The sequence below is a fragment of the Oryctolagus cuniculus genome, chromosome 18, assembly GCF_964237555.1.
Source record: "Oryctolagus cuniculus chromosome 18, mOryCun1.1, whole genome shotgun sequence".
Lineage (NCBI taxonomy): Eukaryota > Metazoa > Chordata > Mammalia > Lagomorpha > Leporidae > Oryctolagus > Oryctolagus cuniculus.
The window spans coordinates 49,996,682-50,021,316 of NC_091449.1; the positions used below are offsets into that span (position 1 = coordinate 49,996,682).

A 24,635-nucleotide genomic window follows, 5' to 3' on the forward strand; every position below is an offset into this window, starting at 1 on the left:
GGAGTGTGGGCCGGGCTGTGTGGTGCAGACGCTGGGCTGCTTGCCGGGCATGCTGCCCAGGCTGCTGCGGTCCTCCGGCAGGTGCTCTGTGTGCCCGGGGCCCCCCCACACAAGTAGGCTGATTCCTGTCTTCCTGCCTAGCAGTCAGACTAGCAGGCTCTCATGGTTTGTCAAGAGGAGAAAAGCCCCAGACGTCAGCAGGAGGTAGAACACAGAGAACTGGGGTGTGTGTGTGGAGGGGGGGGATGGAGGTGTCCTTAAGTGCCCCAGTCACCTGGGAGTTTGGAAAGCAAGTCTGTGACTGAGTAGGGAGGGGGCCCACAGAGACCTCAGAGCACGGACTCTAAGGAAAGAGGGGCCATGGGACCCAGTAACCTACCAGTCCTAGAGCCCGGGAGGAGGTCCCAGGACTGGGAGACAAGCTGCACCTGCCAGGCTTTTCTCAAGGGCTGTCCTTCACCCCACCTGAAGATCATCCCAGTTCTCTGTGGGAGCCTGACCAAGCACCGCCTACCAGAAGCCCTCCAGGTTGTTCCAATAACAGCTCCTCGGCAGCCCCGCCCCCAACACCCTCCTGGGCCAGTGAACTTCGTGACTCCAGGATTGCAGAGAGGGTCCCAGGTACCACGCAGTGGCGGGGACTTGGTGGAGGCCGCCATGCCCCCACCTGCTGGTCCCAGAACCGCAGGCGACCTCTGCCTGCTCAGTCCCACTCTCCCGCCGGGCCCCCGAGCCCCGCCTACGCGGCGCGCCCCGCCTGCTCCCCGCCCAGGCCAGACTCGGGCCTGAGTGAAGCCGGGGTCCGCTCCTGGAGCGCCCGGGGCAGCCTCTGGGGCGCAGGAGCACACACGCGGACCTGCCTTGGACCATGGGGCCGCACCGACCGGGCGCGCAGCTCGGCGCCGTGGCCTGCGGGCTCCTGCTGCTCCTCCTTGTCCCAGCCCACGGTGAGGCTCCCGCGGGCGAAGACAGGGACCCGGGTCGGATCTGCCCAATCCCGCAGTTGGAGCCTGCGGCCGCGGGAGGGCAACGTCTGGGCTGGTGGAGCGGGCGGAGGTGACAGCGCGGGACCCGCGCGCCCAGGGTGGGCCCCTGAGGCTTGGAGAGCATCGGGGCTGCCCGAGGCCCCAGACACCAAGGAGTGCGCCCAGCAGGAGGGCTCTGAGTAGCGCTGGTCTGGGTCAGCAGCCCTGGGCCAGGCGGAGGCGTGGGAACTGGGGCCGTTTTCTTCCAGGGCTTGGGTCTGGAGCTGGCAGAAGGAGTCACAACCGCGATAAACCTTCCTGGTGCTGCTGGCTCTGAGAGTCAACCCCTTGGCCTGATGTGCCTCTTGGCCCCCTCCAGCGAGGGCCCCAGGCGAGGTTACTGCCAGTCTGGGGATTTGGAAGCCCCCAGCTCCACAAAGCAAAGCTGATCTGATGGCCACCAGGTCCTTCTCAGTCCCTGCACCTGACCTGGGGCCAAGGTTCACCTTGACCTCCAGGGCTATGCAAGCATGGTAGCGTTTGGTACAGATTTTTATCAGATTCCAGTATCTCTCCCTTGCCCTGCAGTTTAGTTGTCCCTCACCTATAGCTAACATCTCAGTGCTCGCCTCCAAGCAGCACCCAGATTGCAAGGTGGGGATTCATTTTTCCCTCTTACAGCTGACAGAGCTGAGGTCCAGGTGTTAGACTTCAGCTGAGATGTTTGTCAGGAAGTCACCAGCCCTGATCAAACACAGAACCCATCTATCCCTGGGCCCAGATGGACAGGAGCCCACCTCTGCCATTCCAAAGGGAACATGCTCACCACCTTCACTGGCCAATCAAAGGAAGGGGGCCAGCCAGGTGCCCCTGCAAGCTGAGCTGGCACTGCTCCTCGCCGGCTTTGAACTTGAAGATTGCCGGCCTTGCCGCCCTTGGAGAGACCAGGAGTTAAGTGCTAGCCCTGTGGCTCCTTGCTCTGCACTTGGCAGTAAATACCCATGTGTCTTTCCCACCACCCTGGTGTTAGTGGTTGGCTTACTGTGCACAGGCAAGGGACCCCAGTGTTGGGGTTCTATGGTGACTCCTCCAAGCAGCTTCGGGACTATTCTACAGCAGCTGTGTGGGCAGAGTCCCCAGCCCTTGATCCTGTCACACAAAATGCCATACTTGTAGGACCTGACTCTCTCCAGCTACCCTTTCCCAATCTATTCTTCCCAGGAAAGAATCAACCTTTATCCACCCCTTCCAGGCTCTCAGAGGTGACAAGGATATTTTAGGAAGAAGGATCTGCATGTTTAAAATAGTGGTTTGGCTTGGACCCATGTCCATAAAGAATCATTGACAGATCACAGGGACTCGCTCTTCCTACTGTCCCAGCTGGTTCTGGCTCCTCTGCTGAGACCATTAAGGCCCCAGAACCGTAGACATAATGCCTCAGAGTGTCCTCAGGAGTCGATATGCACTCACAGTCGTGGGTACAGGCAACCCCTCTCCGTGAGGAAAGAAGGGGAGCTGCCCCCCCGAAGTTGAGGTCATCCCTCACCGCCACCACCACCACACTGGGGACCATGCCCCCAGCGCAGGAACTCTGGGGGCCACACCCATAGCTAACCTGGAGCATTGTGCCCCGACCCCCATGAGTCTTTCTTACAATGGAGAAATTGTTCATCTCATGCCAATAGTCTGCAAGGGTTTATCCCAGTCCACAATGACTCAGAAGTCCAAGGTCCCAAGTCCCATCTGAGGCCCAAGGCCAACTTCTGATAGCTGTGAACCGTGAAGCAAACAACTTGTGTGCTTCCAAGCAATAGGGGTGCAACAGGCAGCAGCGGTGATCGTCCTTATGCCAAGGGGAAAACACAGGCAAGAAGAAAGGGCTCACAGGTCCCGAATCCAGACCCAGCAGTGCAATCGCTAAATCTTTGTCCAGAACCTCATGTACACTACAGTAGGGGCGGTGTGAGCCCCCAGGGCTTTGGCTTTGCTGGCCACAGGTATGAAGCTGCTCCTGGTGCAGGGGGGAAGTGAGAGAGAGAGAGAGGGAGAGAGAGGTCATCTCACACTAGACTTGTTTCAGGCTCTTGCTTCCACATGTGAAAGAATTCCAGGAGACGTAGATAAAGGGGAGCAGGAATATAAGGTTTATTTGAAGACAAAGGGAAAGTACACCCTCAGGAATGTGGACAATCTCAGGAGAAAATGAGTGTTGCAATTTGCAAGATTCGGTGTTGTCCTTTTACAGGATGGTGGTGCCCAAGGCAGAGCCTAATTGAATATTTAATGAAAGCAGAGGTTTGGGCAGGGCTGCAGCGCACGTAGTTCTCTCTAGGAGCTGCACCATGTCTGGTGCACATGTGGCTTCAGAGCATGTGGTGGAATCTAGGAAGCAGCGTAGGGTCTGGTGCATGATGGGACGCGAACTCAGGTGCATGATGGGCAGTGGCTGTGCTGAACCTGCAGCCATGTCGGATCAGCACGGAAGGGGCTAGGGTCTGGGCGGTATAGCCCTCAGCTCCTTCTGGCTACCTCCCTGCCTACATCACTCTTTCAGGTGGTGTGCTGGTGCCCTCAGCTTTCCCAACCTGGCACTGCACAGTGTGTGGGGGTCAGAGGAACAGGGCTACACAATTCCAGGGTCTAAGAAGAACAGTCCTATGCCATAGCTTCCTGTGCATTCTAGTGGGAAATGTTTGCTGTGGCTTCTCCCCTGGAGGAGGACTCAGCCTGGCTCCCCAACTTTTCTTTGAAATCTCAGTGGAAGCCACCAAGACCCCCACTGCCACCATAAGACGTGAATTGCGCACCTCTGCAAATGTAGCACCCGAGAGATGCCACCAAGGTCTGTGGGTCGCTCCCTTTGGGTATTCATTAACACGGCTGGAATAGCCACAGAGCACTTCAATGGGAAGCAAAGCAGTGACCATGGCCATTCTCTGGAACCACTCTGCCCTGCCAGCCTCCTGTGCCTGTGCTAAGCGGGATGGCCCCGGAGGCTGCAGAATGCCCTGTTGTCTCGATGCATAGCGCCTGGCTTCCTTCTGCAGGAATCTCTTTGGCAAGTGGTTCCTTGGCCACACCATGGTTATTCTTTCCCAAACTCCTTTGCTCTTGAGTGAGCAGGCTGTGAATTTCCCACATTTTTAAACCGATTCCCTTTGCTGAGCCTCATGGTAAATCTCACTGAAAGTAACTACCAATACCCATGCAGCTCCTCCTTCTTCTTCTTTTTAAATACACTTTATTCTTCGTGAACCTTTCAAATAGCTGCACTCTTTTTTTTTAGATTTATTTATTTGCTTGAAAGACAGAGTTACAGAGAGGCAGAGGCAGAGGCAGAGAGAGAGAGGTCTTCCATCCACTGGTTCACTCACCAGATGGTCCCAATGGCTAGAGCTGTGCTGATCCAAAGCCAGCAGCCAGGAGCTTCTTCCGGGTCTCCAGTGTGGGTACAGGGCCCAAAAACTTGGGCCAACCTCTACTGCTTTCCAGGTCATAGCAGAGAGCTGGATTGGAAGTGGAGCATCCGGGACTCAAACTGCGCCCAAATGGGATGCTGGCACAGCAGGCAGTGGCTTTACCTGCTACGCTACAGCTCCAGTCCCTCGGCTCCTTCTATATATTTTGCTTAGAAATTTCTTTCAACAGCTATCCTAAGTCATCTCTCTCAAATTCCTCCTCCTTCCATGAATCACTCAGGGCATGGACACAACTGTGTGACAAAGGTGGTCTTGACTCCAGTTTCCAATAAGGTAGCTCTCGACAACATGGCTCGTGGCCTTACTGTCCACGTTTCCATCAGGATGCTGGGCAGGGCCACCTAACCAGTCTCTGGATTTTCTAGCCCCTTCCTAGTCTCTTTGTATCTGAGCACTTGCCTGCAGCAGCCTTAGCCCAGCACTTCCAGGGATGCAGGCTTCTCTAGCTTGTTCCTCTTGCAGCCTCTGCCCATGGCCAGTTCCGTAGCTGCACCCTCGTTTTCAGGTTTTGCTGCTCAGTTACGGTTTCAGGATCCTCAGAGGCCGCCGCATGCACTCACCTTCCCTCCACAACACCCGCCAACCTCATTCCTAGAGCCCAGCCATCTGCTCTCTGCCTCTGCCGTTTACTAATTCTGGATATTTCTTCTGAATGGGTCATGAGTCAGCGGAGAGGTGAGGGGAGAGCATTTCAGGCAGGAAGCTGCTAAAGCCAGTGTTTGTAGGTCCGAGGCCTTGGCAAGGCCGAGGTGCTGATGCCAAGGAGAGGCCACAGCAGCAGTGTGGGCGGGCAGCTCATGGGGAGCCCCGACCTGACACCTCTCTGCCCACAGGCCAGGACTCTGCCAGCCCCATCCGGAACACGCACACGGGGCAGGTGCGCGGGAGCCTGGTCCACGTGGAAGGCACTGATGCGGGCGTCCACACCTTCCTGGGAATTCCCTTTGCCAAGCCACCTGTGGGGCCGCTGCGCTTTGCACCTCCTGAACCTGCTGAAGCTTGGAGTGGAGTGAGCGATGGGACCTCCCACCCAGCCATGTAAGCGCTCCCAGGGCACAGGGGAGCTCCGGCCCTGGGGTGGGGTCAGGGGTTTCTAGACCCTGGGCACGGCACAGTTGTCTGTTCACCCACACCCCAGTCTGTTTTCCCTCCGTGTTCAGCAGATTCCCATGAGCCTTTTTCCCATGAATCATCTATGGCTCCGGGGGGAGGTGCAGTGGCTTTGCCAGGCTCCTGGCTCTGGCTTGGCATTCAGAGGGCCTCGGCTCCAGGGACTGAAGAACGAGCAGAGACTCTTCAGTCGGGGCGCTGTCCCCAGGACGGGTTCAGGGGGCTCCGCGAGGCAGGCAGCAGCCCCTGACTCCAGCAGCAGATCCTGCAGGTCCCTGAGGAGGGCAGCGGTGGTGGCTGCCTGGGGACAATGTCCAGAGTCACTGAGCCAGGTGCCTGTGGCCAAGGGATTTGTTTTTTTAAAGATTTATTTATTTATTTGAAAGTCAGAGTTACACACAGAGAGGAGAGGGAGAGGGAGAAGAAGGGGGGGGGGGAGAGAGGAAGAGGTCTTCCATCCACTGGTTCACTCCCCAATTGGCTGCAACTGCCGTATCTGCGCTGATCCGAGCCAGGAGCCAGGAGCTTCTAAAGGGGCTCCCAAATGGGAAAAGAGGCCCTCATGCTTGGGCCATCTTCTACTGCTTTCCCAGGCCAAAGCAGAGAGCTGGATTGGAAGAGGAGCAGCTGGGTCTCGAACCGGCGCCCATATAGGATGCCAGCACTGCAGGCGGCAGCTTTATCTGCTCAGTGCTGGCCCCGGGATTTGTTTTCTCCTTAGGACTGGACCTGTGTTGAAGTGAGGAGGCTCCCTGAGAGTGTGTGTGTAGGATGGGGAACGTCCCACTGCCCTTCCAGGAGCAGTTCCATGTTCCGTTCCTGCAACCCCTGTGTGTGGGCTGTGCCCTGTTCCAGGCCTGAGTGGGGACCGGGCTACAGCAGTGAATGTCATCACACTTCGTCAGCGGGTTTCCCCAGAGTCCCCTAAAATCAAGGCTTCCCAGCTCCGAGGCAGTGGGCTCCAGAGCCCTCGACAACACTGAGACCTCCCCAGAAACCCACAGCAGCTTCCCAGAGCCTGTGGCCTACAACTTGATGGGAAGAGACATGGAGAAAGGTTGTGTGTGAGCAGGGCATCGGGGAGGGAGGACCGAGGTTGCAGGGAGAAAGTCCAGACCCAGGTCCGGTTTGGCCCCGGCCGGCCCCTGGACTGACTTTCTCACGTGGGCGGTCATCAGGTGTCTGCAGGACATTGCTGCCATGAATACACAGGCTCTGAAACTGGTGAATCTGACCCTGCCGTCCATCCCCGTGTCCGAGGACTGCCTGTACCTCAACATCTACTCGCCTGCCCGTGCCCGTGAGGGCTCTGACCTGCCTGTGAGTGCGGGGCAGGGTCGGCCGGGGTGGGGGGCATTGCCTTCTGCTAGAAGATGAGAAAGCATAGGATGGGAGGGGCCACACGGCATGTGATCTGCTGAGGAGCCTCTCAACATCAGCCAAGAAATGCTTCTTACCCAGGTGGGCACCTGACCCTGAGAGAACGAGTCTCAGAGCCTAGGGGCTCCCGGAAGTCAGAGGCTGTGGCCCTGGGACAGACCTAGGACCCACCCAGCCGGCTTGTGCCCAGGAAGACCACTCAGGGGCCCAAGGCCTGCACTTGGAGGTCATCAAAACCCAGCCATGGACTATCTGAGGGTCAGTGCTAATAGTAAAGTAATTGAATCCAAGTGCACTCACGGGACACTTTTGATTAATGTCATGTGGGACAACCAGGGGAACACCCGTTTCCTTGACACCTCACAAGGAGTTCTGGGAGTAATGGAACCAGGCTTTAATGCACAAAGTGGAGGAAAAACTATGGAAGGCCAGCTCCTCCTGCTGAAACAGGGCCCAGGTCCTGCCCCCTGCTGGAGCTCTGTCTCCATGAGCAGGTGCACAGAGCCAAGTGCTGGGTAGTCCGGGTGGCAGCCCAGGTGAGGTTTAGGCTGGGTGGGAACCTTGTGGTATTGGCCTTGACTTTCCCCAGGTGATGGTGTGGATCCATGGGGGTTCACTGGTTATAGGCTTGGCTTCCATGTATGACGGTTCTGCGCTGGCGGCATTTGAGGACGTGGTGGTGGTCACCATCCAGTACCGCCTGGGAGTCCTGGGCTTCTTCAGGTGAGACCGGGGCTGGGGTGGGCACTGCGGGAAGAGTGGCACCAGGACAGCCCTGTGACCCCTGTCCCTGCCACTTCTCAGCACTGGAGACCAGCACGCCGCTGGCAACTGGGGCTACCTGGACCAAGTGGCTGCGCTGTGCTGGGTCCAGCAGAATATCGCCCACTTTGGAGGCAACCCTGGCCGGGTCACCATTTTCGGCGAGTCTGTGGGTGCCATAAGTGTTTCCGCACATGTGCTGTCACCCATGTCCAAGGACTCTTCCACGGAGCCATCCTGCAGAGTGGGGTGGTCCTGCTCCCCCGCTTCATCATGAACTCGTCTGATGTGATCTCCACAGTGAGTCCCCTGCACTGCAGAAGCCCCAGCAGCTTCTCCAGGACCTGTGGCCTGTGACTTGATGGGAGAGACATGGGAGAAAGGTCGTGTGTGAGCAGGGCATCGGGGAGGGAGGACTGAGGTTGGCAGGGAGAACCTGGAGAACCGACCTGCTGCCTCACCTCATGTCTCTTAGCGCCTCTCTTACTCTGTCTATTCACTGAGCCTAGCAAGGACCACTGGGAGCCTCAGAGCTGGCGCCTGCCCAGAATTGTGAAGGGTGGTGGTGGGGGGTCAGCATTCACACAGCTCTGCAACTGCGGTGATGGAGTTTGCTTGTGCCCTGCCACGCTGTCACCCTGGGGACATCCAGGGTGGGCACAACCATCTAAGCAGCTGTGCTGGTCACCCTGACTGGTACCTGCGAATTCAGGGGAAGTTGGGGCAACATCAAAACTGCACAATCAGGGCCAGCGCTGGGGCTCAGTGGGTTGAAGCTGTGTCCTGCAGCCTCAGCTCCAATATGGGTGCAGGTTTGAGTCCTGGCTGCTCCACTTCCTATCCAGCTCCCTGCTAATACGGCTGGAAAGCAGCAAGGGCCCAAGTCCTAGGGCCCCTCCATCCATGTAGGAGACCCAGAAGAAGCTCCTGGCCCAGTCCTGGCTTTTAGAGTCGTTTGTGCAATAAACCAGCAGATGGACGATCTCTCTCTCTCATTCTTTCTCTTGCATGTGTGTGTGTGTTGTGTGTGTCCTCTCTCTCTAACTCTGCCTTTCAAATAAATAAATAAATACTTATAAAACATTCATGGAATTATATGATATGTTTATTTTTTAAAAACTACACAAATAGCATACAATTTCCTGTGATATCTGGGGTGCACCTGTGCGTCCCCTCCAGGGCCTTGGGTAAATTCCACTCCCTCCCTGCAAGGATGAGTTAGCCCCTGCTTGGTCCCTGTACAGATGGTGGCCAACCTGTCTGCCTGTGACCACGAGAACTCCAAGGCCTTCGTGGACTGCCTGAGGGGCAAGAGTGCAGAGGAGATGCTGGCCATCACCAAGGTCAGGCTGAGTTCACAGGGGATGGCGGGAAGGGGGGCAGAGGGCCCGAGTGCCCATCATCCTCCCTGGGCCACGCACCTCATTTCCATGCCTCACTGTCCTCATGGTCCTGGGTGGGAAGTGGAGGTGAGGACATCCCAGCCTCTTGAGGGTGGGTGTGAGCGCACTGGGCTGAGCCAGGGAGGGGTGGAAGGCATCAGAGAAGGTCTGGGACCTGACCCTGTGCCCTGACTTGAGTGTCCCCTCAGGCCCTCAAGATCATCCCTGCTGTGGTGGACGGGGCCTTCCTGCCCAGGCACCCCCAGGAGCTGCTGTCCTCAGCCGACTTCCGACCCGTCCCCTGCATCATTGGTGTCAACAACGATGAGTACGGCTGGATCATCCCCTCGGTGAGGCCCGATTCCAGGCCACTGTGTGTCCAGCATGGATGGGGGGGCCACTCAGCTCCAGAACCATCCAACCCAACCTGAGACTCTCCTCTCACTCCCAGAGCATGGGCATCTATGACCAACAGAATGCAATAGACAGAGGGACAATGCAAGCTGTTGTACAGAGATCTTCGAAGCCGATGGTGGGGCTCCTGGCTTCCTGCTCCAAAGGAGAGGGCAGCTCCAAGATACTGCCCGTGCAACGACCCCATGAGCTAAGGCTGGGCTTGTGGGGGGTCACCGTGGCCCTTTCCCCCTTTTCTTTCCCATCCCACGACCTGACTCCTCCACCCTGAACCTGTCGCCCCTCTGCCCCAGAGTCTAACCTGCATGTTCTCCATCACCTGCGCCAGATGCTGCCTCCTGAGTTTGGGGACCTGTTGATGGAGGAGTATCTGGGGAGCAGTGAGGACCCCCAGACCCTCAAGACCCGGTTCCTGGAGATGATGGGGGACTTGATCTTCGCGCTGCCTGCCCTCCAAGTGGCACATTTTCGGCGTGAGTTCATCTGTGACCAAGGTCAATCTGGCAAGAAAGCAGCTCAGAACTATGGGTCCCTGGTGAGGTCTGTGCTGTCCTGGTCCCTGTCCACGTCCTTATTGTGCCCCCGAGTTCAGCTTATTGATGCCCCTCCTCTCAGTTCCTCCTCATGGCTACTCCAGGAGGCAGAAAACCCCCGTTCACAGATGAGGAAGCTGAGGGGAGGTGAACAGGCTTCAGGGACGTTCCCGTGACCACAGAGCTAGGAAGTCCAAGGCCGTGAATCCACCTAGGCTGGTCCCACTGCTCCTGCTCCACTTTGTGCTGTTCCATCACTTAGTCCACCGGGAACAAGATAGCCCGTCATCAAGGGTGAGGCAGGAAAGCTTCAGGTAACTGGTCTGCAGACAGTGGTTTGTCCACCCTGCCACCCCGATGCCCCAGGTTGCCACGCCCCTGTCTACTTCTATGAGTTCCAGCATCGGCCCAGCTTCTTCAAGGACACCAAGCCGCCACATGTGAAGGCTGACCATGGTGACGAGGTTCTGCTTCTCTTCAGATCCTTCTTCGGGGGCACTCAATGTGAGTTTCCTCCTTCCTCTGGAGATGGGGCACAAGCATGGCCTGGTCCCTACAGTGGCATCGCCTGTGCTATACAGATGGAGAAGAGAGGCTCTGACAGAGGGCGGGCTCAGGTGTACAACATCTCACAGCTCAGAAGGCTGACCAGGGTTGGAATCCCAGAGCCCTCCGTCGGCAACCTGGGCCCGACCTCCTCTGCCCACCCTCGGGGTCCAGCGGGGGAGCAGAGGCAGGTATTTTGAAAGCGTATTTGTCTCCTAAATGAGTTCCCCGAGTCAGAAGAAGAAAGGAATTTTCTGGACCAGGAATGAGCAGCTGTCCAGTGACCTAGAGGCTGAGCTAAGGAAGAGAGTGTTGGGCATTCCCAGGCCCCCAGGGAATGAAGGAAGGAGGCAGACAGCCAGTCCTGGGACACTCAGAGTCAAGTTCCACCTAGGCTGGGAGCGTGGTGCATGATGGGGCAGCAGGACTGGGGTGGCCGAGCTGACCCTGCCCCTCCCCCATGCAGTGCCCCTCACTGAGGAGGAGGAGCTGCTGAGCAGGAGGGTGATGAAGTACTGGGCCAACTTTGCTCGCAACGGGTGAGACGACCCCCCCAAATCCCCAGGGACCTGGGACCCTCTGCCCTCCCTCCTCTGTGGGGACCTCACAAGCATCCAGGGTCCTAAGTCATGTGAAATTGCCCTCGGCAGCTGCAGGACCCACTGGCACTCACAGGGGCCCTGGCCCCAGGCATACTCATGCCATCTCGCAGTGACCTGGGGTGGCCATGAGCTGCTCTGCCTAGAGACTCCCTGTGAGGGAGGGACAGGCCAGCTCAGGACACTGGGTCCACACGTGGGCCTGACACTAGGGGGAGGTGTTGCTCTCCTGCTTCTGGAAACCCATTCCCCACCCCTCCTGGCCTAAAAGTGGCCTGGCCAGACCCCAGATCGGTGCTCAGGGCTGGGCTGGGCAGGGCTCAGAGTGACCGTGGTGCACCCTTCCTGACGTCTTGTCTGCAGGAACCCCAACGGCGAGGGCCTGCCGCACTGGCCCGTGTTCGACCAGGACGAGCGATACCTGCAGCTGAACGTGCAGCCTGCAGTGGCCCAGGCCCTGAAGGCCCACAGGCGCAAATTCTGGACCAAATATCTGCCCCAGAGGGTCCAGGAGCTGATGGGGCCTGAGCAGAAGCACAAAGAACTGTAGCCGCCTGTGTTAGGCAGGAGGAAGGGCTCAGGACAAAGTGCCCGCACCACCCGCAGTGACTGCAGGCTGAATCCTCCATCCACTGCCATCCACTCAGCGGGCCCATTCAGCATTCATGCCGCAAACGTGCATGCAGCTACAAAGGTCAATCAGATACTTAGCACTCTTTGTTTTAAGGATCCTTGAACTCTAGTTCTGTTGACTTACACGATAAGGAATAAACTTCAGTCACCCTACCGTGACCTAGAGCTCTACAACCTCTTGCTTCCAGCTGTATTCTGGTAACTGTTACCCGACCTCTGCAGAGGCTTCTCCTCCTGCCTCTCCTACCCGCTGGTGACCACTGTTGTTCTCTCTACTGCTACGGGGTCAACTTGTGTAGCTTCTACAAGTGAGTGCAGGGGCCAGTGCTGTGGCACAACCAGTTATGCCACAACCTGGGATGCTGGAATCCCATATGGGTGCAGGTTTGAGTCCTGGCTGCTCCATTTCCAATCGACTTCCTGCTAATGGCCTGGGAAGCCAGTGGAGGATGGTCCAGTACCTGGGCCCCTGCACCTGCATGGGAGACCTGGAGGAAGCTCCTGGCTCCTGGCTTTGGATCAGCTCAGCTCTGGCCGCTGCAGGCATTTGGGGAGTGAACCAGTGGATGGAAGACCTTTCTCTCTCTTGGGCACTATCTCTCTCTGTAACTCTTTCAAATAAATAAACATAAGTATTAAAAAAAAAAAGTGAGTGTGAGCATGGTGCTTGTCTCTCTGCGGCTGGCTATTTCACTTAACACAGTGTCCTCCGTGCAAACACATTGCACAAGTGAGAGGATTTCACTCTCCTTTATGGGTGAGTCACACCGCATTGTGTATGTACCACAGCTTTACATCTTCATCTGCCCATCAACACGCAGTGCTTCCACAGCTCGGCTATTGCCCACAGTACCGCAGCGAACCCCGGAGCGCAGGTGTCTCCTTGACATGCTGCTTTCACTTCCTTCGGATATTGGCCCAGGATCAGGAATTCATCTGGTAGGTGTGTGTCTAGCTTTTTGAAGACCTCCCTAGATTCCAGCTAACCGTGTAGAGGAGTTCCCCCTCCTCCTCCTCGTCACCAGCATTTATCATTTTTGTCCTTTTGATGGTAGCCCTTCTAAGCAGGGTGAGATGGTGTCTCGTTGTGGTTTTGACTTGTATTTCCTTGATAACTAGTGATGTTGGCTGCTTTCAGAGTTTTTAGATTTTGTGTAGCATCTTTAGGAAACTTACACATTCAGACCATTTGCCTTTCTAAAAGGCAAATGTTTGAGTTCCTTATATATTCTGGACATCAATCCCTTGTCAGATGAATCATTTGAAACTGTTTCCTCCCCTTCTGCTGGTGTTTCTTCACTCTGTTGATGGATTCCTGTGACCGCAGGGGCAGGGGCAGCACTCAGAAGCCATGGCTGATTCTCAGCGGGTACCAAAGGCCACTCGAGGCTGTTCCCGACACTATTTCTCCCAGTGCTGAGGCTGGATCCTGTGCCACGCTGGCTTCCCTGTAGCCTGGAGGGACACAGGCTTTGGAAGCTGCCACTGAAGTGTGTGCCTCTCCAGGGGCTCAGGAGTGCCTCGCTGGGTTCAGATCCACAGGTTCCTATGAAATGTGCAGAACACACCTCTCTGGGGGGAGCTGGGGACATGGAAAGTCACAAGTGATCAGGGGGATAGACCTTAAGAAGTGCCACCGACAGAGGGAGCCTTGGCCTAGCCGTTAAGACACCATGTGGGACACCCACAATGATATATTGAAGCACCTGCCTTTGAGTCCCAGATCTGCTCTTTTTTTTTTTAAGCTTTATTCATGTATTTGAAAGGCAGAGGTGGGGGGGGGGGGCTTATATCGACTGCCTCTATTTCCAGATGGCTGCCATGGCCAGATCTGGGACAATCTGAAGCCAGGAGCCTCTTCTGGGTCTCCCATGTGAATTCAGGGGCCCAAGGACTTGAGCCATCTTCTTCTGCTTTCCCAGGTGCAATAGCAGGGAGCTGGATTGGAACCAACGTCCATATGGGAAGCGGGTTCCACAAGGGATACCCCCCGCCTCCGGATTTGTTCTTGATTCCAGCATCCCAGGCACACACACCAAGGCCGGCAGCAGGTGAGAGCTCACCTACTTGGATCCCTGACACCATGCAAGAGACCGGCACTGAGTTCCTGACTCCTGGATTTGGCCTGGCACAGGCCCAACCACCGCAGGCCTTTGGGGGAATATCTCTCCCTCCAGACACTAAGTAAGTCAATGATTAAACAAAGGGAAAAAAAGGACCAGGGTCATGTGTGTCTTTCAAAAGGGCCATGACTGAGTAGGGAGGGGCTTGTGGAGACAGCTGAACAGGTAAACTGAGTCCTGACCCGGGGAGGAGCTGGCAGCGCTGGGGGCAGTCACCAGGCAGTGCAGGCGCCAGGCCAGTCCCGCGTCCCCGCAGGTTATCCCACTTCTCTCTAGGAGGGGTCCTGATCTTGCCCCAGACTCTCCCAGTGTTCGCAGTCATAACCCATTGCTCCCTGCTCTCCACCTCCTGGGCCACAGCTGCCAGAACAGTGAGCACAGGAACCCCAGGACAGAGGGGAGGGTCCGGGCACACTGACAGGGGCCTGATAGAGGGGAGGAGGCCATTCCTTTTCTGTGTGTTGGCTTCTGCCTGCTCAGTCCCACTCTAGCCTGGCCACCAAGCCCCGCCCCCGGGCTCGCCCCACCTGCTCCCCGCCCAGGCCAAACTCCCCTTTGGACAGGTTGGATGAGGCCCTGATCCACCCCTGGAGCGCCCAGCACAGCCTGGGGGGAAACAGCAGTGCACTCCTGGACCTGCCTCGGACCATGGGGACGCACCGAAGGGACGTGCGGCTCAGCGCCTTGGTCTGCGGGCTCCTGCTGCTCCTCCTTGTCCCGGCCCACGGTGAGGCTCCCGTGGTGGGCGACAAGGACCCGGGTCAGATCTGCCCAATCCCACAGTTAGAGCCTGCGGCCCTGGGAGGACAACACCAGGGCTGATGGAGCAGGCAGAGGTGACAGCACGGGGACTCGCGCACCCAGGGTGGGCCCCTGAGGCTTGGAGAGGGTCAGGGCTGCCCGAGGCCCCAGACACCTAGGAGTGCGCCTAACAGGAGGGGATCTAAGAGGGCAGCTTGCGTTGAGGGGTCCGGGCGTTCCCTTCCTGTGTGTGTGGCGCCGCCGCCCGCAGTCCTGAGAACAGTTAGCGACATCTTCCTGTTGCCAGGGACTCTCTGGGGTGCTCTTGGCCAGAGGCACCTGGTCCCCTCTGAAGGTTAATAGCAGGGAGCATGGGGGCCCGGGTTGATCTCAGAAGCCACAGGGCCCCTCAGCCTACGCAGCTGCCCTGGGGCCAGAGGCTTCGGTTTGAAGGCAAAGACCAGGGGCTCAGTGCCTGCCCGGGCCCTCCCTGACCTTCCCAGAGCTCACCCAGGTGAGATGGGACCTGGGTGTCCAACCCTGGATGCTCTAGGTTGACAGGTCTTCTCCCCCACCCTGTCCCTATCTACTCTGCCCAGGGGATCCACACTCACCCTCCCCTGTGCCCAGCCCAGCTGGAATTCCACCATTCCCCGCCCTTTGCCCAGACTCTCAAGGATGTCTGAGCCTGGCAGGAAGCTCAGCCTAGTCATGAAGTTGCCATTTTTATTCATTTATCGATTTTTAAATATTTACTTATTTGAAAATTGACTGAGAGAGGGAGACCAGAGAGCGAGTGTGCTTCCATCTGCCGGTTCACTCCCTAGATGGCTGCAACACTTGGGGATGGGCCCTGTGGGAACCAGGAATCAGGCCCGAGGACCTGGCCAGCTTCCACTGCCTTCTCAGGCTCATGAGCAGGGAGCTGGATCAGAAGCAGAACAGCTGGGATCCAACAGGCACTCTGATGCGGGATGCTGGTGTGACCGGCGGCAGGTTAGCTGCGGGGCCGGAACTCCAGCCCCAGTGGCTCAAACAGTATTTCCTGTTGCTCTCATGCTCGGAAAGAATCCAGTTGTCTCTTGGTGTTGTCACAGAGTCTCCCAAAGATAAAAAAAAAAAAGGCCCAGTTTCTCCCTGGAGGAGCCCCATGTCCACTCCCCCGCCAATAACACAAAAATAAATCCCTTGGCCGTATTCTAATGAGTAAGTTGTTTTTTATTCCTGCAAAAGTCTTATTCCTTAAAGAAAGAATCGAGGGGGCAGCGTGGAAGCCCAGAGGGTTAAGCTGCCACCTGCGAAGCTGGCATCCCACGTGAGCGCAGGTTTGAGTCCTGACTGTTCCACTTCTGATCCTGCTCCCTGCTGACGCCCCTGGGAAAGCTGAGGGACATGGTCCAAGTGCTTGGGAGACCTGGATGGAGTTGCAGGCTCCTGGCTTTGGTCTGGCCCAGCCCCAGCCATTGTGGCCCTTTGGGGAGTAAACCTGTGGGTGCAAGATCTCTGTCTCTCTCTTCCTTCCTCCCTCTCTCTGTAAGTAACTCTGCCTTTCACACAAACAAATAAATAAATCTTAGGGCAAACAATGTAGATGACCACTCAGAACGGAACAGTCACCAGGTTGACACTGAAAGGACACAGGGTGTGTGCATGTCTGAAATCCAGGTACAAATCTGCCCATAGAGAGCCACAGCTCAGGGAGATGAATGCTAAGGACACTACCTAGAGCTCAGACTCCCCCCTCCCCAACATTTCCCAGCTTATGCTCTGTGTGTGTGTATAAAAGCCCCTTCCGTGAGCCAGAGGAAGGGGAGTTTGAAGCGAAGACTCTAAACTCCCTGGCCCAACCACACCAATAATAAAGTCTGATTTGGCCACAGGTGGGTGTGTCTGAGATCGGCCACAGCGCGCATCAGATGAGGGGTGCGTTCTGCTGGTCCTCCAGCAGGCTGCAGGCCATTCCTAAACTGGGAGTCTATTCTTAAAATGGGAGTCTATTCCTGAACTGGGAGTCTATTCCTGAACTGGGAGTCTATTCCTAAACTGGGAGTCTGTTCCTAAACTGGGAGTCTATTCCTAAACTGGGAGTCTATTCCTAAACTGGGAGTCTATTCCTGAACTGGGAGTCTATTCCTGAACTGGGAGTCTATTCCTGAACTGGGAGTCTATTCCTAAATTCCAGAGCGCCTATTCCAAAACTGGGACGCTCGAGTTCTTTACAGAAAGCCGCATCGTGTTTGCGTGTATGTGCCACAGTTCTCTGGCACACGTTAAATCATCCCCAGATGAGTTCTACCACACAATGCAAGTGCTGGGTAAGTAACTGTTCTATCAGTGTCAGGAAGAGTGAGAGAAAAGTCTGTAATACTGAGCACAGACACACAATATATTTTCCTGAATATTTTCGGTCTGAAAAGTTCGTTGCTTCTATGGTTCCTGAGCCCACATAGAGGAAGAATGTAATTAAAAACCATGAGTGGGAAAAGGTGACTGGTATCGTGGGCTTCTGTCCAACCAGCCTGGGGCCTCCTGCTCAGGAGCCAGCAAGGTTCCCAGCGCCTTGCACAATGTCCACTGTGCACTTCCATGGCTGTTTATTCCATTCACAGAGATCACTCTGTCAGTTCTTCCACTCGGCCTCAGCATCAGAAACACACTGCTCTGCTTCCTATCACTATGGAAACGCTATTTCTGGCTGCTCATTTGAGTGGAATCATAAGGCACTTGCAGGAAATCTGTTTGTAGGTCCGAATCCTTGGCAAGTCCGAGGTGTCGATGCCAAGGAGAGGCCACAGCAGCAGTGTGGGAGGGCAGCTCATGGGGAGCCCCACCTGATACGCCTTTCTGCCCACAGGCCAGGACTCTGCCAGCCCCATCCGGAACACGCACACGGGGCAGGTGCGCGGGAGCCTGATCCACGTGGAAGGCACCGATGCGGGCGTCCACACCTTCCTGGGAATTCCCTTTGCCAAGCCACCTCTGGGGCCGCTGCGCTTTGCACCTCCTGAACCTGCTGAAGCTTGGAGTGGAGTGAGGGACCGGACCTCCCACCCAGCCATGTAAGCCCTCCCAGGGCACAGGGAAGCTCTGGACCTGGGGTTGGGGGAGGAGATCCTTTGAGCAGTGGGCCAGGCCCAGCTGTCCTTTAACTCACACCTGAAAGCCACGATCCTCCTGTGTGCAGGATTGCCATGTGCAAGCTTCCAGCAAGCCTGCGAAGGCTCAGGAGGCTCCTGGCTGCTGCCAGGCTCCTGCCCAGTACTTGACACTCAGAGGGCGTGAGCTCCAGGTGCTGCAGAGAGAAGCAGAGACCCACCTCCCCTCGTTCACTTTCGCCACAGGTTCTGTGCAGCCAGGGGCGCTGGCTCTGGGTGAGGGCCAGCTTGGCTCCATGACATCTGTAGGAGTCCCTGCTCTCCCTGACTTCCAGCAGCAAACCCTGCAGGTCCCTGAGAAGGGAACATTGGTGGCTGCCATGGTCACTGAGCCAAAGGATATTAGCCAAGGGACATTTCTCTGTCCTTATGACTGAGAGTGTGGTAGCGATGAGGTTCCCAGAGAGTCTAGAATTAAGGCCACAGAAGCCCACCTGGCCTTCCTGGAGAAACGCCATCCGTCCAACCAGGCGGCGTGTGGGAGGCTGGCCTGCTCCGGGCATGGCTGGGTCTGGGCATCCAGCACTGATGTCACCTCCACTGAGTGTCACTGCAGTCCCGACCTCTCACAAGTCTCCTGAGAGTCAGGAAGTGGTGCCCAATCCCTCACACACCTGAGGCTCCCTGGATGTCGGCGCCATCCCGACTTGTCCAGAGTCTAAGAGGTGTATCATGGTGGGAAGGGCGTAGAGTAGGACCATGAGTGAGCAGCGTTGCAGGAGGCAGGGGATGGGGAGGGTCTGGTGTGGGCCACTGCAGAGCCCTGGACTAACATCTTGCCTTGTGTGGCTCCAGGTGTCTGCAGAACTTGGCTATGATGGGTCAAGATGTTCTGCAGGTGAACATCACCCCACCTTCCATCCCCATGTCCGAGGACTGCCTGTACCTCAACATCTACTCGCCTGCACATGCCCGTGAGGGCTCTGACCTGCCTGTGAGTGTGGGGCAGGGTCGGCCAGGGTGGGAGGGCATTGCCTTCTGCTAGAAGAAGAGAAAGGAGAAGCTGAGCATGGGACTTCTTGTGAGCACACCCTGTCCATATCCTCTCACTCTCAGAGCCAAAAAGTGCTGCTCCCCCACGGTAGGCAGCTGAGGCCTGGGTGTGGGGTCCCAGCGGCCTGGCTGCTGTCAGAGGTCAGAATGAGTGGGTCCTGGATGGCCCCAAAACACTGCCATCATCCTGAAACCCAGGAGACTCACTCTGCTGTGTGGTGAGGGCTGACCTTGGAGGTCACACAGGAAATCAGCCATGGACGCTTGGGCAGCCCCTGGGGAGGGAGGGCACTTTGAATGACATCCATGTGGAAGGACCAAGACTCAGCCCTTAGCTTTCCACCTCACTGCAGGTTCTGGAATTGATGCAGCCAAGCTCTGAAACAAGGGCTAGAACTCCAAGGATGGGAGGCCTGGCCTTCCTGCTGGCACTGGGACCCTGGATCATGGCCCAGATCCTGCTGTCTGGGTGGAGTTAGTGTGCTGGGCACCTGAAGAGACAACAGGCACTGGTTAGACCAAGAAGGGGATAAGCAGGCTTTACGCTGGGGGGAGCCACAAGGTCCATCCTTGACCCCCAGGTGATGGTGTGGATCCATGGTGGTGGGCTCACTATGGGCATGGCTTCCATGTATGACGGTTCTGCCCTGGCGGCATTTGAGGACGTGGTGGTGGTCACCATCCAGTACCGCCTGGGAGTCCTGGGCTTCTTCAGGTAAAACCGGGGCTGGGGTGGGCCCTGCGGGAAGAGTGGTACCAGGACAGCCCTGTGATCCCTGTCCCTGCCACTTCTCAGCACTGGAGACCAGCATGCCACCGGCAACTGGGGCTACCTGGACCAAGTGGCCGCGCTGCGCTGGGTCCAGCAGAATATCGCCCACTTTGGAGGCAACTCTGGCCAGGTCACCATTTTCGGCGAGTCTGCAGGTGGCATAAGTGTGTCCTCCCATGTGCTATCACCCATGTCCCAAGGTCTCTTCCATGGAGCCATCATGGAGAGTGGGGTGGCCCTGATGCCCGGCCTCATCACCAGCTCATCTGAGGTGGTCTCCACAGTGAGTGTCCTCCCTGCCCAGCCAGCACTGCTGCTCCTGCCTCTCTTAGTCTTGCTGAAGTGGTCACTATGAGGACCACTGGGTACACAGGCACTGAGCCTATCTGCGAACTGCTGAGGAGTTCTGGGGTCAGAATGTGCCATCTGAGCCCCAGTGGTAACAGAGGTGATTCTTGGCTCTTCCACTCTACCCGCCTGAGCCCCAGGTTGTCAGCAACCAGCTCAGCAGGTGCTGCCCACTGTGGCTGGGCGGTGCCAAGTCATGGGGAAGGAGCAACAATCAGCTTCCACTGCAGCCGTGCACACACCACACCCTGTGTGATTTGGGGTACATCTGCCTTCAGTGGGGCCGTGGGCAACCCCCAGTCTCCAGCATGGCTGTGCCAGCACCTGTGTGGTCCCGTTACAGGTGGTGGCCAACCTGTCTGGCTGTGGCCAGGTGGACTCTGAGACCCTGGTGCGCTGCTTGCGGGCCAAGAGTGAAGAGGAGATGCTGGCCATCACCCAGGTCGGGCCCCGTGCACGTGGGTGAGGGGGTGATGGGCTTGTGTGCACCTCATAGTCCCTGGGGCTGCTACCTCCCATCCATGCCTCCTGACATCCCAGCCCTGGATGGGAACAGGAGGTGCAGTCCTGGATGCCAGGCTGGGGACCCCATGGTGGGAGGCAGCAACCTGGGCTCAGCCTGGGCTGAGCCAAAATTGGGGGATTTACAAGGAGGGCAGCATAAAATACCTGCAACAAAACTTTCTCCCTGACCCGTGTGACCCCACAGCCCTTCATGCTCATCCCAGGGGTGGTGGACGGAGTCTTCCTGCCCAGACACCCCGAGGAGCTGCTGGCCTCGGCTGACTTTCAACCCGTCCCCAGCATCATTGGTGTCAACAATGATGAGTACGGCTGGGTCATCCCCAAGGTGAGTGCCCACATTGCCCATGTGGTGGGCAGGTTTCTGGGCTTCAAAACTCTAGGCACAGCCATGCCAACATGGGACTCTCGCCTCTCCATCAGCTCCTACTTGCCATTGACCCTCAAGAGGAGAGAGACAGACAGGCGATGCGGGAGATTACGCATCAAGCAACAAAACACCTGGTGAGGCCCCCAGGTTCCTGCCACAAAAGAGCGCATCCCAGACACCTGCCCACACAGGGACTCTGGGAACCAAGGCTCTGCTCTGTGTTTGGGTGGGGTCTCCCGGAGCCTGGTTCTTCCCCCAGTTTCTGACTATGCAGGACCTCCGTCCCCCAGCCTGAGCCTGCTGCCTCCCTCCCAGGAGCTGCTCCCCTCACTCCTCCCCCTTCCCCTGGGCCAGATGCTGCCTCCCGCTTTGGGGGACCTGTTGATGGACGAGTACATGGGGAGCAATGAGGACCCCAAGACCCTCATGGCCCAGTTCCAGGAGATGATGGCAGACGCCATGTTCGTGATGCCTGCACTCCGAGTAGCACATTCCCAGCGTGAGTTCATCTGGGACTGAGGCCTCACTCGCTAGGGGGCAGCTCAGAGCTGGGTCCTTTCCTGAGGGTGACGCCTGTCCTGTCCAGGTCCTGATCCATGTCTTAAGTGGGCCCCAGAGTGCCGGGGACTTGGTGTCACTCCTCTCACTAAACCCCCATGACTGAACCTGGAGATGGATATGTCCTCTATTGAACTAGGAGGTTATGGCTGAGTGAGCTCCACTCACTATTCCCAAACCTCATAGCCACAAAGCCAAGGCCAGATCTAATCCAGGTCATGCCCACTGCAGCTGCTCCACCCAGGATTCTGCTATACTGCCAGGACCCAGCCTAGTGTGGCAGTGATGTGTGGTCCCCATGGTCACACATCTCCTTGTTCATCCCCAGGTTCCCACACCCCTGTCTACTTCTACGAGTTCCAGCATCGACCCAGCTTCACAAAGGACCTCAGGCCGCCCCACGTGAGGGCCGACCACGGCGATGAGCTGCTCTTTGTGTTCAGATCACATTTCTTTGGCAGCAAAGGTGAATCTTCCTCCATTACCAGGATGGAATGAGGTCCAGGCTCTCTGAGGGGCTCTGCACCTACCATTGGGATGAAAGCAGGAGGCTCAGATGGGATCCAGGGTCCAAAGTCTTACAGCTCAGAGGGCAGAGCCAGGTTTGGGTCTGAGAGTCCTGAGGGTGCAGCCTCTGCTCCCTCCTCCTCTGTCCTCCCAGGAATGAGTGTCCAGCCTGGGTGTACAGCAGGTTCAAAGTCAGGTCTGATTCCTGACAAATGTCCCAGGGACACAGGAAAGTAACCATCTAGTCCAGGAAGAAGCCAGTGTCAATGACTTAGGGGATGACTGGGGACTCGGAGTGTGACAAAGCAGGTCCCACTGGTGAGGGAAAGACATAGAGGTTGGCGGGTAGCCGAGGGTCACCTCCACCTGGTCAAGGAGCGTGGTGCATGATGGGCAGCAGGACTGGGGTGCTCTGAGCTGACCCTGCCCCTCCCCTCTGCAGTGCCCCTCACTGAGGAGGAGGAGCTGCTGAGCAGGAGGGTGATGAAGTACTGGGCCAACTTTGCTCGCAACGGGTGAGACGAACCCAGAAATCCCAGGGACCTGGGACCCTCTGCCCTCCCTCCTCTGTGGGGACCTCACAAGCATCCAGGGTCCTAAGTCATGTGAAATTGCCCTCGGCAGCTGCAGGACCCACTGGCACTCACAGGGGCCCTGGGACCAGGCACATCTTCCCATCTCCCAGTGACCTTAGGGTGGGCCACGAGCTGCTCACGTCTGCTTCCTGACTTCTTGTCTGCAGGAACCCCAACAGCGAGGGCCTGCCACACTGGCCCGTGTTCGACCAGGACGAGCGATACCTGCAGCTGAACGTGCAGCCTGCAGTGGGCCAGGCCCTGAAGGCCCGCAGGCTCCAGTTCTGGACCCACACCCTGCCCCAGAGGGTCCAGGAGCTAAGGGGCACTGAGCAGAAGCACACAGAACTATAGTGGGGGTGGAGGACAGGGGCTCCAGTGCAGGTGGGGCCCCGATGCACTCACACACTACCCTGGAGCAGCCACGCATTCAGCACTCTCACACGGCCACTCAGTCCTCTTGGCCTCCATCCACTCAGTAGACTGTCGTGGAGAACTCACGGTTTGAGGTTCATTGCCAAGACTGTCCTGGGGCCCCTCGTGTGAGACACACCCAGTGCACCCGCCATGGAGCTCTGTTGGGCAACACCAGTGCCCGCCCAGCTTTCTCAACACCCACTGGGCCCTGGGCCCCTCATGCTTCTTGCCCCCTCCACCTTTTCCACACCCTCCCTCTCTCTCCTCCCAGCCCCAGGCCCTCCCCAGGTGGAGGGAGTTGGGTTGGGCATTGTTGTCCACCCTGGGTGCCTTAAGCCCTCCCCCTCCTCCTCCTCCCAGCATGCCTGTGATCTCACATCTCTTAGAGGCCACAGAAGACCCAGACACCGGGAGTCACCGTGGCTTTGTCCCTTACGCTGCCATGAGTGGTGCCCTCAATCCCATCCATGCAGCACAAATAAAGGGTTCCAGTCCTTTCACGTATGAGTCACATTCACCTGAGTGAACCTGCCACGTTTTCTTAGACCCTCAGCTCTCAAGAGACACCTGGTTAACTGCATAGCTGGGATACCATGAATCATTAATGCAGTAACCTGGAGTATAGGGCTGTTGCTTTGCACAAGGGGTTAAGCCTCTACCAATTTGCTGGCATCTCATATGAGGACAGTTGAGGTCCCAGCTGCTCCACTCCTGATCCACATCTCTGCTAAGGCACCTGGGAAAGCAGCAGAGGATGGCCCAAGGGCTTGTGCCACTGAAGCCTTCATGGAGTACACAGATAATGTTTCTCCCTCTGGACTTTGCCCTGGGATAGCCCTGGCCATAGTGGCTAAGAGAGCCCTGGGCTGAGCAGAGGTCAAGGCCAGTACTCAGGAGCCACAAAGTCAGCCTTCATGAGCCAGGGTCCACTTCCCCTGGGGGCTCCTGTGCACAGGCTGCTCCTCCTTCCTGCAGGGAGCCTGATGTTTCCTACACTCAGGCTGACTCCCGGACCCCCACTGCTGTCACAGGACCACACGTACCCTGCTGGGTGCCCGGTGGGGAAGGTGTGGGCCCTGGGTCTTACATTTTACTCAAGCTTCTTGTCCCCATGGAGATGAGGATTCACAGCAGCAGCAGCCACAGGCAGTGCACAAAAGCAGCTTTGATTTCAAGGACAGAGAGCGTGACCACACCTGCACGCCTACTGAGGGCCGCCACACACGGAGAGACCCTCAGCAGGAATGGGCCAGGGTTGCCAGGAGGATGAGAGAAGAGGCAGCCCAAGGAGGATTCCCAAGCACAGCCAGGGGCAGAGAGGGCCCTCCCCTTTCTCATCCCAGGGGGCGGTGCCCTAAATGCATAACCCAGTGGGGTGGGATCTCACCTGTGGGAATACTGAAGGGATTATTATGGCCCCTCCATCCAGAATTTCACTTCCCTGTTTCCATCATGGCTTTTCCTTCCTGGTCCCAGCTGAGACACGGGTGCATCCTGGGAAAGTGGTGTAAAAGATTTACAAGCAGGCCAGAGCCCCGGCTCAATAGGCTAATCCTCCGCCTTTGGCTCCAGCACACCGGGTTCTAGTTCCAGTCGCAGCGCTGGCTTCTGTAGCATTTGCTCCTCTTCCAGTCCAGCTCTCTGCTGTGGCCCAGGAGTGCAGAGGAGGATGGCCCAAGTCCTTCGGCCCTGCACCTGCATGGGAAAGCAGGAGAAGCACCTGGCTCCTGGCATCCGATAAGCACGATGCG

At 57.2% G+C, this 24,635-nt stretch overlaps 1 protein-coding gene and 1 pseudogene across 1 annotated transcript; both read left to right on the top strand.

Moving 5' to 3' along the window:
- Positions 1 to 633: 633 nt before the first annotated feature.
- Positions 634 to 12,420, top strand: LOC127486291 (cocaine esterase-like; annotated as a pseudogene).
- A 2,057-nt stretch (positions 12,421 to 14,477) lies between these two features.
- LOC100343045 (cocaine esterase-like) lies at positions 14,478 to 23,384 on the top strand. Its single transcript, XM_051830126.2, has 12 exons — positions 14,478 to 14,653; positions 17,522 to 17,726; positions 18,618 to 18,756; positions 19,397 to 19,530; positions 19,612 to 19,870; positions 20,279 to 20,377; positions 20,645 to 20,785; positions 20,881 to 20,961; positions 21,182 to 21,326; positions 21,714 to 21,851; positions 22,335 to 22,407; positions 22,635 to 23,384. The coding sequence occupies exons 1-12, from the start codon at positions 14,575 to 14,577 to the stop codon at positions 22,819 to 22,821; spliced, it is 1,680 nt and encodes a 559-aa protein (XP_051686086.1). The 5' UTR covers positions 14,478 to 14,574; the 3' UTR covers positions 22,822 to 23,384.
- The last annotated feature ends 1,251 nt before the right edge of the window (positions 23,385 to 24,635 follow it).